Below are 15,619 nucleotides of genomic sequence, written 5' to 3' on the forward strand. Positions count from 1 at the left end.
AACAAAGAGGCAGGAATATGGGTTTTAATTGCCTTTAACAGTGCTATGCCTTGCTAAGAGAAAGCTCATGCTTGACTAGCTTATTCCAGTTCTTTATATTGGTATTTGGTAAATTCATTATAAAAAGATGAATAATAGCCTAGGCTAATGGAATATAGGCAGTTGAAAAGAGAATTCTTAGCAATTAAATAATCTACATGTTATAAGGAAGGCTGAAAGACAGGAAACCACAGAAAGCATGTTTAAAAAAATAATTGAAAAGTGTATAGATATTACTACTTCAAGCTGTCTCATTGCTGTTAACCTTTTCTGTAGCCATGGGAGTTGAATTTTCTGGCGTTCTGCTTCAGTTACAGGAATTTGGGGTGAAGAGAATTTTGCAGAGGAGTGGGCCACAGAGAAGAGAACAGGACTATGACAGACTCCAAGAGGGAACTTAGTGGGATAGATCTCTTAAAATGAAGCATTTTTAATAATCTGGTGTTTTAGTGACTTTGTTATAGCTTAGTGGGCATACTTTATTTCCATTCCCATTACTGATTTTTATCACTCTCTTGTGATAACATACACCCTAATGAAAACTGACTTCTATATATTTGATTTCAAATCTGTTAAGATGTGAAAAAGGTTCAATAAGCCAAACACTTCAGAAAATCGTATCATCTATTTGCCAGGTTAGATTATACACACATAATGTATTCATGTGTAGATGTACTTAACGTTTACACAGTAAGTACCTAAAAACTGTATAAGTTGAATACTTCTCAATGTAAACAGTTAAAATAAAGCCTGTGGTGAATCCTTTTGTAAAGTCAGTCAGTGCTAACTTAACCTGTTCTGTAAATTTGATTCTAATATTATAATGGGCTTTTTCAAAGTAAAGCACACCTGTGTATCTGTATAAACTAGGAGCAAGCATATATGTACAGAAGCCCTTTAAAAGGAGTTAGCTTTCTTTTATGAACACTGAAGCTTTGCCTATCAAATGTTTTTGCTAAAGTTTGCATTATTGATTCACATTTATACGTTCATTTTGAGATATTTTATTAGGATTATCTGTGCATGCAAATTTTGGTCAATTCCGCCCCCCCCTTTAATAAGTCAATTAACTTTTAAAAAATCGTGGCCATTTCTATAAAACAAATGTCCATAAAAGAAATTAGTGTATTCAGCTTATACGGAAATAAAATTAACTTATGCCACTCACACAAGGAATTTCTATTTTGTAAAAATGTAGTGTGTATTTCAGAGTGTAATAAAATCTGATGTAAGAAATAAACTGTTGAATGGGTTAAGTGATTATTCTGTATATATTTTTTAATGTCACAATTATTTGAGTAGTGGGTGTAAGGAGGTCTAAGGGTGAGATTAACAGCTGTCTGAAACTTTTTGTTGGTTCCTTATTATCCATCCACCCCCCCAAAACAATATTCCAAGTTAACATGCTGTCTATCATAAAAGAGTCTAACTTTGCCTACATTCCATCTTGATATTTCCTATCTCAGTCCGAATACTTACAGGTCCCATGTTTGTACTGTGCATCTTCTACCTCTGTGACTTGATTTAAACTACCCCCTCTGCTTGGAACACCCTTTCTGTGTCACCTCCACATGGCTAACTCCTGCTCATTCTTAGAGACCTAGTTTAGACATTCTCTTCTGCCAGGAAGCCCAGTGCTCCCATCCTGGGTGTACTGAACCCTGATTATCTCGTACTAGACCACAAGCCCTTCTGGGCTGGGATCACTGTCTTTTTTTTTTTTTTAGTTTTTTGTGCTTTAGGTGAAAGTTTACAGCTCAAGTTAGTTTCTTATTCAAAATTGTGTACACATACTGTTTCGTGAGATTGGTGGCAATTCCCACAATGTGACAGCACTCTCCCCCTTTCCGCCCTGGGTTCCCTGTGTCCATTAGTCCAGTTCCTGTCCCTTCTTGCCTTTGCATCTTGCTTTTGGGCAGGAGCTGCCCATTTGCTCTCGTATATTTGATTAAACTAAGAAGCATGTTCCACATGTGTTACTTGTTTTTTAGGCCTGTCTGATCATTGTCTGAAAAGTAGGTGTCAGGAGTGGAGTCATTCATTTTTTTCCCCCCCTTCTCTTTTCTTGTCCTCCTTTAAAAATTAATTTCTACAACTCAGTACAGGTTGCTGGGCAATTGAAGGGAGGCAGGGTGTAATCGTGGTCCAGAACCATTGGCATATATTTGCATAGTTAATAGAGTAACAACCATTTTTAAGAGTAAGCGTAAAATGTATAACTTGTGCTGTGCAGGAAGTAGCTGCTGCCTAAGAGCAGTGCAGCCATCACTTGTAATTATTTTAGTGTGTCTTTCCTACATCCCTTTTTTCTCCAGAGACCTGGCTTGCTGTATATTCCGTTCAGTATAGGCATGCATATGAGTGTCGATCTGATAACCAGGTTTAAAATTCTTTTTATGACTTTACACATTTTAATTGACAAACATTAGACATACAATAATAAGATGTATTCAGAATATGGGACTGTAGTAAGATCATGGCATCAAGACCTTTCTGTCATCTCTCTGAATCCTTTCATTATTGATTTGGGAAACTTATCTTTCCCCCGCTTTGGAAAGTTAACTCTAAAAAACTGTGGGATTCGAAACTAAAATGTCAGAAATAGGAAATAGTTGTTCATCCTCCTGATCTAATATTTCAATTTCTAAAGACAGTCCATGTTCCTGAGAGATTTTCTTTGTCATTATGAATAAATAAGCTGTCTGTCCCTCCTCAGCCTTGCCTGCCAAGCAGCACTGTCAACCCCATTACTAGGAGAGTCACTTATTGGTAATTGGACTACAGTAGTAGCCTGGTTTGTACTACGAAGCTAGAAATCACTATGCTGCTTCATGTCCAGGGGCCACTTATTGAAAACAGATTGAAAAGTCTGTGAAGACCTGCTTTTCAGAATGTCAGTGAAGTCCTCCTTTCCACAGGTCTGATTTATCTTTGTATTTTTCCCCTTTATCCTAATGCTCTTTTCCTGGAGGTGACTCTTAGCAGGGGGCAGCCACCTGTTAATTACATGCCAGTACATGCTTACGGAGAATTTCCCATGGGCTACCACATTGAGGCTTACAATGTTTACTTTCAAGTAGATTCCATTATATTCCCTATTTTATTTGCGTTCTTATCCGCAAACTCTGGGGCACATTTGCTGGGAAGGAATAATAAAGGTTAAGAACAATTGAGGAATTATGTCCTAGTAACATCAGAGAACAGCTTAATTCCTTAGTCAGTGACTTGATTAAAAAGAACTCAAGTGTACAATTGAGATCTTTGACTAATTGTAAATAATTTTCCATGTTTATTTCAAAGTAGCTTGGGAAAACAGGCACTTATTGTCAAAGCAAAGAAAAAAATAGCAATAAAAGGATTCTTAAACTACCTTTTCAGTACATTTGCACATGCTAGATAAAATTCAGAGCAATCGAGAAATATTTTTTAAAGGTGTCTAGAATAATCTCCCTCTGAGTATAAAGTACTTTGTGGTCCTTCAGCATCAGGATGCTTCATGCTTCTTTGGTTGTCTCTTCAGTTAATTTTTACTTTACAGCACCTGGTGTATGAAATGATTTCACACCATGCCCAAGATGCGGGCCACCCACCAGCTACATGGCATGACGACTCTGCAGGCCACACGGCAACCTTGATAATTGTAAGGCCATGGGTAATAGCCCCCAAGGGGTTCACAGATCCTCTGGCAGTGTGTGTAGCTCCGCCTGCATTCTATACAGCAGATTCCTTCGTGATCCAGTCTAGGGTCGAATGTCATGCTTTCACCTTCCTGCTGCTGTGACAATAAAAATTATTTGAGTATTCTTCATAATGAGAAGTCTTAATAGCATGCACATTATTTTTAAATAAGATCTTGAGTTTTTCGCTGCTACAGGAAATCAGTATAACGTGCCATGAGGAGTATTCAGTCTTGTAACCTGCCCTCATTCAGAGTTATTCTGAGTTCATGAAACTTTCACCTGCCTAATCTGTCACTGGCAGGAGGTTTGTGTGTGTGTGTGTGTGTGTGTTTAAATGATATCCTGAAGTTGCTGCATGCCTTTAATGAGTGCCATGGTTACTTCTCGGTAGTGACTCAACTTGTTTTAAATGGCAAAACAAAAAGGAAGCATTATTATTCAGAAGTAGCATTTCTGCTACTGCTAATTTTAAGTCAGTGGAAATCTGGTGCCTCTTTGTAGTAATGGCTTCTGGGGCTCTTGGGAGCGTATTTTGAAACTCACTGATTTAGGCTAACAACAGATTGCAATTCCAGTTGTATTGACTCTGAGAACACTGTCAAGTCATTTCGTTTCTCCTGTCTGCCACAGAACGGTGTGTTATCTCCATGGGGACATGGGGTTTGTAACACTCAGAGGAAAAGGTCTTATAAAAAATAAGAATTCAAGACCTTAAACTTTACCCTCCTGGTTTACAGTTACATAAACAGAAACCTGTGTTGAAGTAAAAATCACCTACAAAAACCTCCATTTTCACTGCTGGAGAGATCACAGGGCTGGAAGGAACTTGCCCCCTGCCCAGTTTGCATATCTGGTTTTCCTTTTCAGATATTTCTAGGAGTATAGATTCTGTATCCTCTTTATTATGGTATTGGATCACGTTGCCAAGAAGCTCTTATCTTTAATAAAAACTCTTGCATCAATTTAAGCCCCTTTCCTGAATGTGAGGAGATGCAGCACGAAACATCAAAAAACCCAAAAAACCCCAAACCCGATGCAGTTGAGTGGATTCTGACTCATGGCAACCTTATGTATTACAAAGTAGAACTGAGCTCCATAGGGTTTTCTTGACCGTAATCTTTACGGGAGCAGATCACAAGGCCTTTCTTCTGCGATGCCTCTGAGTGGGTTCTAACCACCCACCTTTCAATTGGTAGCTGAGTGCAAACCGTTTTGCGCCATCTAGGGACCTACAGTGGACTTAAACAACCTTTTTCAGTATACAAAAAGAGTCTTCATTGGAGGGGGGAGCATTTTATTATGAAAAATTTCAAACACATTGAAAAGGAGGAAATCGTATACTGAACACAGATAAACCTGTAGATTATGCTATTAACCTTATTTTTTTGGCTGAAGTATTTTAAGTGAATTTAAGGAGGATTGGAAGGCAATTGATATATCACACAAATACATTAGAATGTACCTCCAAAATATGAGGGCATTTGTCCTACACCACCAATTAACAATTCCCTAACACCATCTGATAAAGCTTATGTTCAAATTTCACGTGTTGTCACCAAAATACCACTTATTGTCTGACTCTTAAACACCATTTTTGTTCCTCATATTCTTTTCATTTTTTTTTCCTTATCTCTTGAATCGGGTTCATCTAGGAAAGCAAAATCAACCACCTCATTGATTACAGCTGACTTCTCTGGGACGGGTGTCAGGCCTGTTGGAGGCATTTTTCAGCTCTTGACGAGGATGCGTTAGGATGAAAAAACAGGGAGGAAATCTCAGGTGGTTCTAAGATACTTCCTCAAAGGAATATATGAAGGACTGCAATCATGAGGAGGGAATAAATGGATGTAATTGGAGTTTTTGAAGGGATATGGATCACTCCTGTCTGGAACCAGGGCAGACAGAGTCACATCCTGCCCTTCTCAGAGGCTGATGGCCTCATCTCTTGAACCAGATTCAGTCAGTCCAGCTACCTGGGGAATAAACTATATTAAATATTGTTTGCTTGTTCAGATTTCTTTTTTATAGGGAATGAAGTACTGTGGTGTCCTGAGTTTTCTGATAAGCCTAGAGTTATTTGGAAAATACTTTTTGCTCTGAATCTAAAATATATTAGTCTCAAACGATAAACTAGAAAATATATTTGCAACTCATGACAAACAGTGTAGGACTGAACAGGCTACACAGAAAAAATTAATGATTTATCAGTGTAGGAAAAGATGCTCAACCGTACACATAATTAAAGGCAGGCAAGATAAAAACAACCAGAAGATAACAATTTTACACGCAAGAGATTGGCAAAAATAACAGTGTGATAATATATGGGTCCTTTCATTACCATTTGCAGGTGTGTACCTGATGTAATTCCTCTGAAGGCAATTTGGTATCCTCCATTAAAATGTAAAATTGCCATCTACTTTGACCGAGCAGACCCATGCTTCAGTATTTATCCTAAGAATATACTTCCACTTACGTACAAGAGGGATAATAATAATAGCTGTTGTGTGAGGAGTGCTTATACTGTGCCAGGCACTGTGCTAAGAGCTTCACATACAATACCTCATTTAATCCTTCCCATAACTCTATGAGGCATGTACAAGGCTGTATACTGTAACAGCATTTACAGCTCGAAAGGGAAATAAATGTCCATTGAAGCATAACTAGTTAAATTTCAGTACGGAGGTGTAGTGATTAAGAGCTACGGCTGCTAACCAAAAGGTCGGCATTTCGAGTCCACCACCCACTCATTGGAAACCCTATGGGGTAGTTCTACTCTATCCTATTGGGTCGCTGTGAGTCGGAGTTGACTCCATGGCAGTAGGTTAATGGTTATCCATACAATGAAATACTAGAAATACTATGTAGCCATTATAATGAATGAGGCGGATGTGGGAGACCTAGAACAATCTCCAAAATACCGAATTATAATAGGAAAGCAAGGTGCAGAAGTTCTGTATGTTCTCATTTGTGTTAAAAAATGTGTGTGTTTGTGTGTGTGTACTTGCTTATGCAAAGAAATTGGGTAACTAGTCATTGTTCACAGATTGGGGAGGATGGGGTGGAAGGGAGGCTCGCTTTTCATTGTGTGCCTTTTGTACTGTTTTAATAAATATATATACATCTTATTTTTTCATTTAAAACTAGTTACAAATAAATGGTATTCTTCTTTCACCCCCTGGAAAGTATAGTAATGTCAGTAATAATTCATTGAAGGTTTGAGGATTTTTTAGCGCTTCAGTGTCATCATTACAGACACCATCTCTCAATGTTTCAGTGTAAAGAGTCTTTTTCTATGTATGAGTCTGTCTCCCCGGCTGGACTGAGAACCTCTGAGAGCAGAAGCTTCGTCTGAGTGTGTCCAGGGCCTGGAAAAGAGCAGGCACTCAACAAATGTTTGATGACGAGATGAATAAAATGGATATAAAGGGGGAAAGAGAATACTTGAAGTCCGTGTGTTGACTCCAGGGCACAGTCTCGGAAAGATTTTTAAATAATCAAGTTCCTAATACATATTTGTTTGCATAGATTTGCCTGTGACCAAAAGAAAAAAGAAGGAGAGGCCAAAAAACAACTCTGAAAAGGCTGACAGCTAATCAGGATTTTACACTACAGAGGCAACACTTAAGTGTTCTTACCCTCAATTATAAACCTTGAACCAAAAAAAAAATTAAGATGTATTTATACAATTGAGCAAAAGTCTCAGCTGAATACTAAATGCTCATTTGAAACCTCAAGTAGAAATACCACCATGTCTGTGCTGTGTTGAATGAATTAAGTCGAGTATGTCACGAGACAACAGTACTCACGTGATAAGGATTGTCTGGGTTGAAGGGTTCTGAATCCACTTGATCATTGGGTCTAGTTTCATTATTCAGTCTTCCAGGGCCTAGGTTGCCCCGTGGTGGTGGTCTGCTGCTTGGTCTTGTGGTAGGCTGGACAATTTTTCTTACCACTTCTCTTCTTTCTCTCTGGATTTCTGCAAAAATTTTCATAAGTTAATTTCTTTATTTCAATAAGGAAAGTAGTGCTGTGTTTATCTGGGAGAAGAATTAAGAAAAGGATATCACATGCATGGCTAGATACTGTTAAGTTTTGTACTGATTTTTTTTTTTTTTAAGTAATAAAACATGTTTTAGTGTCTTGGTAGTAGTAAAACATAGATAACCAGAGTTTGTTTTTATAATACTAACTGAGGCAGGCATTGTAAGATGGCTGGGAAACATCCATTCCTAACTTGCTTTTTCTTTGCCTTTATTACAGAGACCGAGAAAGTAAATATTAGTCACTTTCCCAGCCTGCTTTGCTGGGTGGCTAGGTGAAATATTTGTGGCCAGAGAGACACAAACAGAGTGTGCTGGTGCAGTTTCTAGGAAAGCATCTGCTTCCTTGGTAATAGGGGATGGATAATGGGTTTCTCTCTTCCTTTTCTTGAAAGCAGGTGTGTTATCTGGAGCCAGCTTGTGACCATGAAGTGATAGGCATAGGGATGATAAGTAACAAAGTGGCAAGCTAGAAAGAGAGTTGATGGTATTGAGTATCGGATAAAGCCTCCTACTGCCAGACTTCTGATTATATTTAAAAAATTAACCCATTTGTTTAAACCACTGTTGATCAGGTATTCTGTTAACTTGCAGCCCTATGCATTCCTAATGAGCTGACTCTATAAAGTGTTACAGTTTTCAAGGGATATACTATCTTGGTTGATTCTCTCAAACAATTCTCTGGGATGTAAAAAACAGATGTTTCTATACACGAGGGCATCAAGGCTCAGAAAGACCAAATGACTTGGCCAAGACCATAGAATGGGTGGCAGAGCTAGGAGCAGAAAGTGATTTTTTTTTTTTTTTTCCGGTTTCCAGCTCAGTGCCATATTTCACCACACTGCCTCATTGATCCTTCAGCATGACCTATGGCTGCCAGGTAACCAAGGTTTACCACATGGTATGGGCTTTGGCATCTCTGAACCTGTTTCCTCATCTGTAAAATGGGGATAATCATATCTAATTCACAGGGTAGTGATCAGGTTAATGAGAATTGGTATTTAAAGGTTTTACACAATGTTGGCATATTAATAAGCACTCAAATGTTAGGTGATGATGAGTATATCATGCTTTGTTACTTATGAGAAGTTAGATGTGCTTTGAAGCCATAGATAGCTTCCACAGGTAGCTTCTTGGTTTCTGAGGCAGGGTAGAAGCATTAGGGAGACCTGGATTCAATTCACATCTCCACTTCTTTTTAGTAGCTGAATGACCTCAGGCAGATTACTTAAATCTCTGTGAATCTTAGTTCCTTCATCTGGAAAATGGGAATATTAGTAGTTACCTTGACAGTTGTTGGTAAAGATTAAATGAGGACAGAATGTACAAGCTCTAGCAGTGCCTGGCACAGAGTCAGGGCTCAACAGACATTGGTTCTCTCCCTTCCCTTCTGCCTATGTCTAACTGCCATTCACAGGGTCTGTGGCAGGCTTGAGGAACTGAGGGCAAGGGATGCTGGAGCCTAAAGTGGGAGCGGGGGCTTGTCTATTCTGTTCACCTGTGCATCCCAAGTGTCTAGAGCAAGTGTGTGCACAGAATAGGCTTTCAGTAAAGGTTTGTTAAATGAGTGAATGAACTTTATATTCAAAGAGGCTCATCCTCATAGAAAGTGATTAGGGAGAGCTTTCCATGGGAGTAGGGTTGGAGGCTCTGAGTCTTTAACTGGAAGAGGCGACAAGGAATTATAGAAGTAGTTCCTGGTGAGTGGAAAACAAGGGCCATTCCGTGGGGAGGCAGGTAGGGAACAGAAAGCAAGAACTTGGTCAAGTGGCTATAGAATTCTGAGTTACAGCCTCTCACTGGAGCCTAGAGCAGGGATGGCAAAAGCACAGCCCATTTGGCAACCCCCTCACCAGCCCCTACAATTGTGACAGACATTGCTTACTGATCATGGTATTTCTCACTGAGCCTACATAGGCCTCAGAATCCTAAACCCAGTGTTCCAGGCAGCCACTGCCAGTGGCTTATAGATTGAATCCTATTTGCCTTATCTAGGCTAGAGAATAATAGGACTTGGGAACTGTAGGAATAAATTAGCCATGGCAGAATCAGAAACCCGAACTTTGAGTCTGGTGGTTTCACTGTCAGTTTTCTCTCTGTCCATGCTGCTCTCTCTATTGGGGTTCAGTCAAATCTTTCAGAAAACATAGCCTATCTCAGCTGTGCTAGGAGAAAGGCCCCTTTTTGCACACTTGAGCCAGAGCTATAAAGTAGGCTTTTGGGGACTCAGTGTGGTGACTGCAGTGGAAATCAAGAGTGAGAGAATGCCTGGGGACAGAGCAAAACCCATCAGGTTCACCACCTTGAAATAGCTCAAAGGCATGCTCCAACCTAGCTCTAAACCCCAGGGACCCCTTTTATCTTCACCGGAACTTGGAAGCTGGCCCTCAAGCCTTGAACTTGAGGAATTGCAACCTATACCCACAGCAGCTTTTGGCTGTCCCATAATTCTAGGTTTGAACATCATAAAGATCCAGCCATATGACAGCTTCTTGGTCCCTTGATTCTATGCCTTAGGAATAAGAAAGAAGTAAAATTGGAAGGTGCAAACAACTGAGATTAAGGGCAGAGCAGAAAGAAGGGGAAGTGTCATAAATAAAAACCTCAGGTAAAGCCATGGTGCTCTGCCTCCCGTTAACCCCGCTGCCCCTTTCCTTCTGCAAAACATCCAGGTACTCTGATTTTCCTTGTCTTTTATCTGTCGTGCTAATTAGGAGACACTGCAACGTGCATCCTGATTTCCTTGTTACATGCTCGGGCTTGTGAGTGGTGTGTGGAGGGGCTCATAGGAACCTCACACGAAAAAGGGAGAATTCCCAGCAGCATTGTTGTTAGCTGCCGTCGAGTTGGCCTCCGACTCATGGCGACCCCACCTCACCAGAATGAAATGCCGCCCGTTCCTGCGCCATCCCCATGGTCAACTGTGGATCAGACCGATGTGATCCATAGGGTTTACACTGGCTGTATTTCAGAAGTAGATCGCCAGGCCTTTGTTTCTAGTCTGTCTGAGTTTGGGAACTCTCCTGAAGCTGTTCAGCATCAAGGCAACATGCCAGCCTCCACTGACGGACAGGTGGTGGCTGCGCATGAGGTGCATTGGATAGGAATCGAACCTGGGTCTCCTGCGTGGAAAGTGAGAATTCTACCACTGAACCCAGGCAGCATTAAGATAATTTAAAATATTACCTTTTGGGTATGTGGGCTTAAGCCAGAAGATAGGAAGGTCACCACAAAGCTCTAAGACTTTAGAACTCAAGAAGCTGTTGTCCTTCACAGGCTGGTCTACAGCCACCCAGATCAGAGAATTTTCTTCAAATTTAATTGGCATGATCTTGCCTTCCTGTAAGTAAATAAAAGCGAAACACATTGAGCAAGAGGACAATATGCTGCGTCTTAAGATTCAGGTGTTGCTAAAAAGATTATTTTGCCTGATAAAAATGTAATGAGAACTCTGTGTGTATGTGTGTGTGCACACCCACCACTTTAAAGTTCTAATCTCGTCTCTGTGGCTCTCTTCACGTCTGCCCTGCCTGTGGATAACTGTAATGTGTGAACAGGAGTGTCCTGGGTTGAAGTGAAAATTACTTGATACCAACTTTGAGATTTAGGTTAATCTGATGTTTTTGATCAAAGATGTTTTTGAGGAAAAGCAGTCGAGTGGACCCGAGAATCTTATAAAGGATAGAGGAACCCTTCATTTGAAGTGAAAATCCTTTGGGGTTTTGTATGGCAGCTTCCAAGCAACAATGGAAAAAGGAAGTGATTGGTTCTTTAATGTCTTTAGTTCAAAGTGTTGTTTAACATAAACCATTTCTACATTTCCCAGCTCTCACAAAACAATATTTCAGATGTTCTTCGCATCAAGCACACCCCTGAGATTTCAAAGCTAAACCTTGGATTTTCTTCTACAGCGAGATACTGACAATGGTTTGATAACCCAGGAGACAAATTCTTTTGCCAGGTTGTTCCTTTCATGTATTTATTAGTTTGCAATTGGTTGGAGAAATTAAAATGTTTTCTCATTTTTAGCTAAAAGTAGCATTTCATTTATGCTTTCTGCCTCAGGCTTATAGCTGCATTAAAACAAAGTTACTGGAGGAAGCTAACACTCATGTCATCCAGTTATTTACCTTAAATTAAATGGCTCCATCCAGGAAATGAATGCTCTTTGGGTATAGCAGCTTTTTAAAGTTACACAAAACTGATGAAAAATTTATGAGAGCAAGTGGTGCATAAACCTACCCCATCATAATCTAAAGTGTGTGGGGAAGAGTGGGGTGCTTGGAATAATGCATATATACATATGTGTATATATATATATATATATATATATGCAGCTGGCAAGGGTAGGAATGTTAAATCTTGTGGTGCATACTTGCAGTTGCTTGCCCAATCTCCTTCCCCCTACCCCCGCCCTCACCTTGCAGCGCAGTCTTGATTTTGTTGAGGCAGCAGTGTGCCCAGCCTCAGGAGAGACACTTGCTTTCTCAGACTTCAGCAGATAGGGGTGACTGTGTAAGATAGGTTCAAGCCAACGAGATCCAGGCTGAAGTATGTTGTGGGGGCTGGGGCGTCTTCTGCTTTTCCTCATTTAAGGGGAAGTCATGGTGGCACTACTCAACCTCTCCCTTACTTGAACGCATGGTTTATGTTTGGAGCTGGAAGGAGAGCCTGAGAATATGACAGAGATGCTGGCCACTGAACGCATGCCTACAGCCGAGTCCCTCCACATTGCTTATGTGGAGAAAAAGCCCTATTTAAGTCACTTTAAGCCTAGTTTTCTGCTACTCACAGCCAAACACATTTCTAATTCATACAAACATATCGTCTGAATTTGTTTTTGTCCACCAGAGGGTCTGTCATGCACAATATAAACACCTAGAACACAGGAAAAATAATCCACCTACTGAGGCCCAAGAAAGGAATCAGACGCAGACAAAGATTTAAATACAAGAATATTCACCACAGTATTATTTGAAACAGTGAAAAACATGAAGATAACTGAATGTTTAAGAATAAAAGGCTTTTAAAATTATGGTAGGGTCATATGATGAGATATAATACTTCCCATTATAATCTCTATTTTAGAAGAACTAAGGTTAAGTGAAAACAAGAATATACAACAGTTATAAAAAGAGTGTCTCTCTCTCTCTCTCACACACACACACAAATACACACACACGGAGTAAATTCACCAAAATGTTAACATTAGTTATCTGTGAATTATGCAATTGAGAATGAGTGATTTTCTTCTCTATACTTTTATATAGTTCCTGAGTTTTCTACAATGACAATGTATTGTTTTTTTTAAATCAGAGAAAAAAGTATTTAAAACAATACAGAAAATGTGCTGCAAACCTATGGTTAGATCTAGGTCAGCTGTGGTTGGGAAGCAGGTCCTTTTGGGAGGGGGGAGAGGAGAACTAGTTCATTGGCCAGGTATGGGGAAAATGCCAAGGATTAGAGTTCACTAAAAGCTTCATAACAGGAACTGAGGGATATGACTGCAGTCAGAGAAGTTCAAAGGTCAGAATACAGGAGGTCTTGGTCCCAGTGATTAAGTGCTCAGCTGCTAACCGAAATATCGGCGGTTGGAACCCACCAGCCACTCCACGGGAGAAAGATTTGGCAGTCTGCTTCCATAAAGATTACAGCCTTGGAAACCTTACGGGACAGTTCTACTCTGTCCTATAGGGTCACTGTGAGTCGGAACAGACTCGACAGCAGTGGGTTATTGTTAAGTTCACACTGAGAGTATGGCGTGCCATTCTGAGTGGCATAGCTCATGAGGAACAGTGACAAACAGGCGTATGATCAGAGGAGAGTGACTGGAACAAGCAGATCTGGAAAACATCTCAAAGGATGAATGGCTGGGGAAACAGACTAGAAAAGAGCAAATAGGACAAAATAGCCAGCTTAAAAACCACCCAGGTTTGTTGTTTTTGTTTTGAGACACCTGCTGCTGTTGCTCCTATGGAGGCAAACACTCATGTTTGTTTACTCAATTTTTGTGTCTTTTCCCTGAGGGAGATGATACTTGACCTCCCTCTTAGCGATGCTGGAAGGATCAAAGGTGATCATAATAAAAGTAACAATAATGATAGAAGCTAACAATAATGATAGAAGCTACCATTTATTCATCCTTTAGTAGGTTCTAGGGCCGTGAAGACATAAGGCATACCCCCAGTTTTCAGATGACAAAACTGAGGCTCAAAGAATTGAAGCCACATCCATAGCAAGTGTCAGAGCTGGAATTTGAACCCACGTTTTTCTGACTCCAAAGTCCATTTTCTTCCTATCCTGCCATGCCACGATTCAAATGGAAGAAGATAAGGAATATGACCACTTGGTAAATAATAAAGTATCATAAAATTGTAAGGTATTATTGTCAAATGTGTCTTTAGAATTGGGTACAATTCTTAAATGTTTAAAAAATTAAGTTCAGAGACATTATTAATAATAAATGAACTATGTAAAAAAAAAAACAGGTTTGATATATGGAAAAGGAAGTACAGGTAGTCCCCAACTTACAACATATTTGCCACACTTACAACCATCTTTTGTTTTCTTTTGTACATCTTATAGTTAGTAATATGTACTACATACAGTGTTGCAGCATGTAATTTGCTAATGTTATCATTCTCAGATGTTCGCTTGAAGAGTTCAATACTATGATTTATTGTTCAAAACACTGCCGTATAGCAGGCTATGAAAACTTAAAGTATTTGACTTACATCAGAACTGACAACGAAGTCATTGGGATGGAACCCCGTCGTAAGTCAGGGACAACCTGTATAGCTTCGTTGGGCTGAACTTGAACCAATGGGGAGATCCTGTAGGGGGAGCCATCTCAGCTCAATGTAGAACAAAGCAATTGGAGCTACTCCCATGCCAGTGGCCGACAGAAGAGTGAGTGCCCTGTTGCTGGCAGAGTCCAGCAGAGGCTGGGCGATCTGCTTTGAGGGACTGTGCAGTAGGAATGCACACACTGAGTAGGACCCAGCCTGGAAGGAAGATTCTATCATGTAGAGTCTTTTCTGTTGTCCAAATCACTGATCAGAAACTTCTCTAACGTCATGCAAACAAGGGCCATGTGAGGACCACACCTCATTATGCACTTTAAAATATGGTTTCTCAAAACACTAAAAAATACTACATGTAATAAAAATCTTTTGGAAATAGAGTTTTTGGACCAGTAGGACAAAGACAAGGAGCCCTGGTGGCACAGTTAAATGCTTGGCTGCTAACCAAAAGGTTGGCAGTTCCAACCCACAGCAGCTTCATGGGAGAAAGACCTGGCAATCTGCTTCCCTAAAGATTATAGCCAAGAAAACCCTATGGGGCAGTTCTACCCTGTCACATGGAGTCAATATGAGTAAGAATTGACTAGATGGCACCTAACAACAGAACAAAAACAGTTTACACTCCTTTGGCAGGGAAGAAATAGAAGTTCTGTTACGAACGCACACCTGTCTGGGAACTAGAGGCCAAAGGGGTCGTGCCTTCAAAGGATGTCTACCAACCCTCTCACAGTCTCTGGCATGCTGGTACCCACCAGTTCGGAGGAGATGCTCTGCTTGGTCATGGTATCCACCTCAGGAATGCGAGCCTTCACTTGTGCTTTGATGTAGCACTTCTCTCCTCCAGCAAAACGGATTCCTGTGATGCCCTGCAAAATAAAAATGGATCCATCCATCTATCCATCTTTTCATTTATTCAACTTATTGAGGGTCTACTGTGTGCCAGGCACTGGTCCAGGTGTGTGTTTGTGGATAAACAAAACATAAAATCCTTGCCCTCATGGAACTTATATTTCAACATTATTTGCCCATAATAAAAAACAGATAAAATATAAAGTCA

The 15,619-nt window shown here is 40.2% G+C and overlaps 1 protein-coding gene across 2 annotated transcripts in view; it reads right to left on the reverse strand.

Moving 5' to 3' along the window:
* Window positions 1-1,746: 1,746 nt before the first annotated feature.
* Window positions 1,747-15,619, reverse strand: part of CNMD (chondromodulin) — a 29,725-nt gene continuing 15,852 nt past the window's right edge. Inside the window, exons 4-7 of one of the 2 annotated variants that reach the window (XM_012555625.2) lie at window positions 15,315-15,428; window positions 10,946-11,099; window positions 7,526-7,695; window positions 1,747-3,811 (exon numbers count right to left, since the gene is read on the reverse strand). In XM_012555625.2, coding sequence (XP_012411079.1) covers window positions 3,599-3,811; window positions 7,526-7,695; window positions 10,946-11,099; window positions 15,315-15,428 — 651 coding nt within the window. In that variant the 3' untranslated portion in view covers window positions 1,747-3,598. Of the gene's footprint in view, window positions 3,815-7,525; window positions 7,696-10,945; window positions 11,100-15,314; window positions 15,429-15,619 lie in introns of both variants that reach the window. The other variant, XM_004376623.2, reaches the window with a different exon arrangement.

This window comes from Trichechus manatus, unplaced genomic scaffold (assembly GCF_000243295.1).
Source record: "Trichechus manatus latirostris isolate Lorelei unplaced genomic scaffold, TriManLat1.0 scaffold00044, whole genome shotgun sequence".
NCBI lineage: Eukaryota > Metazoa > Chordata > Mammalia > Sirenia > Trichechidae > Trichechus > Trichechus manatus.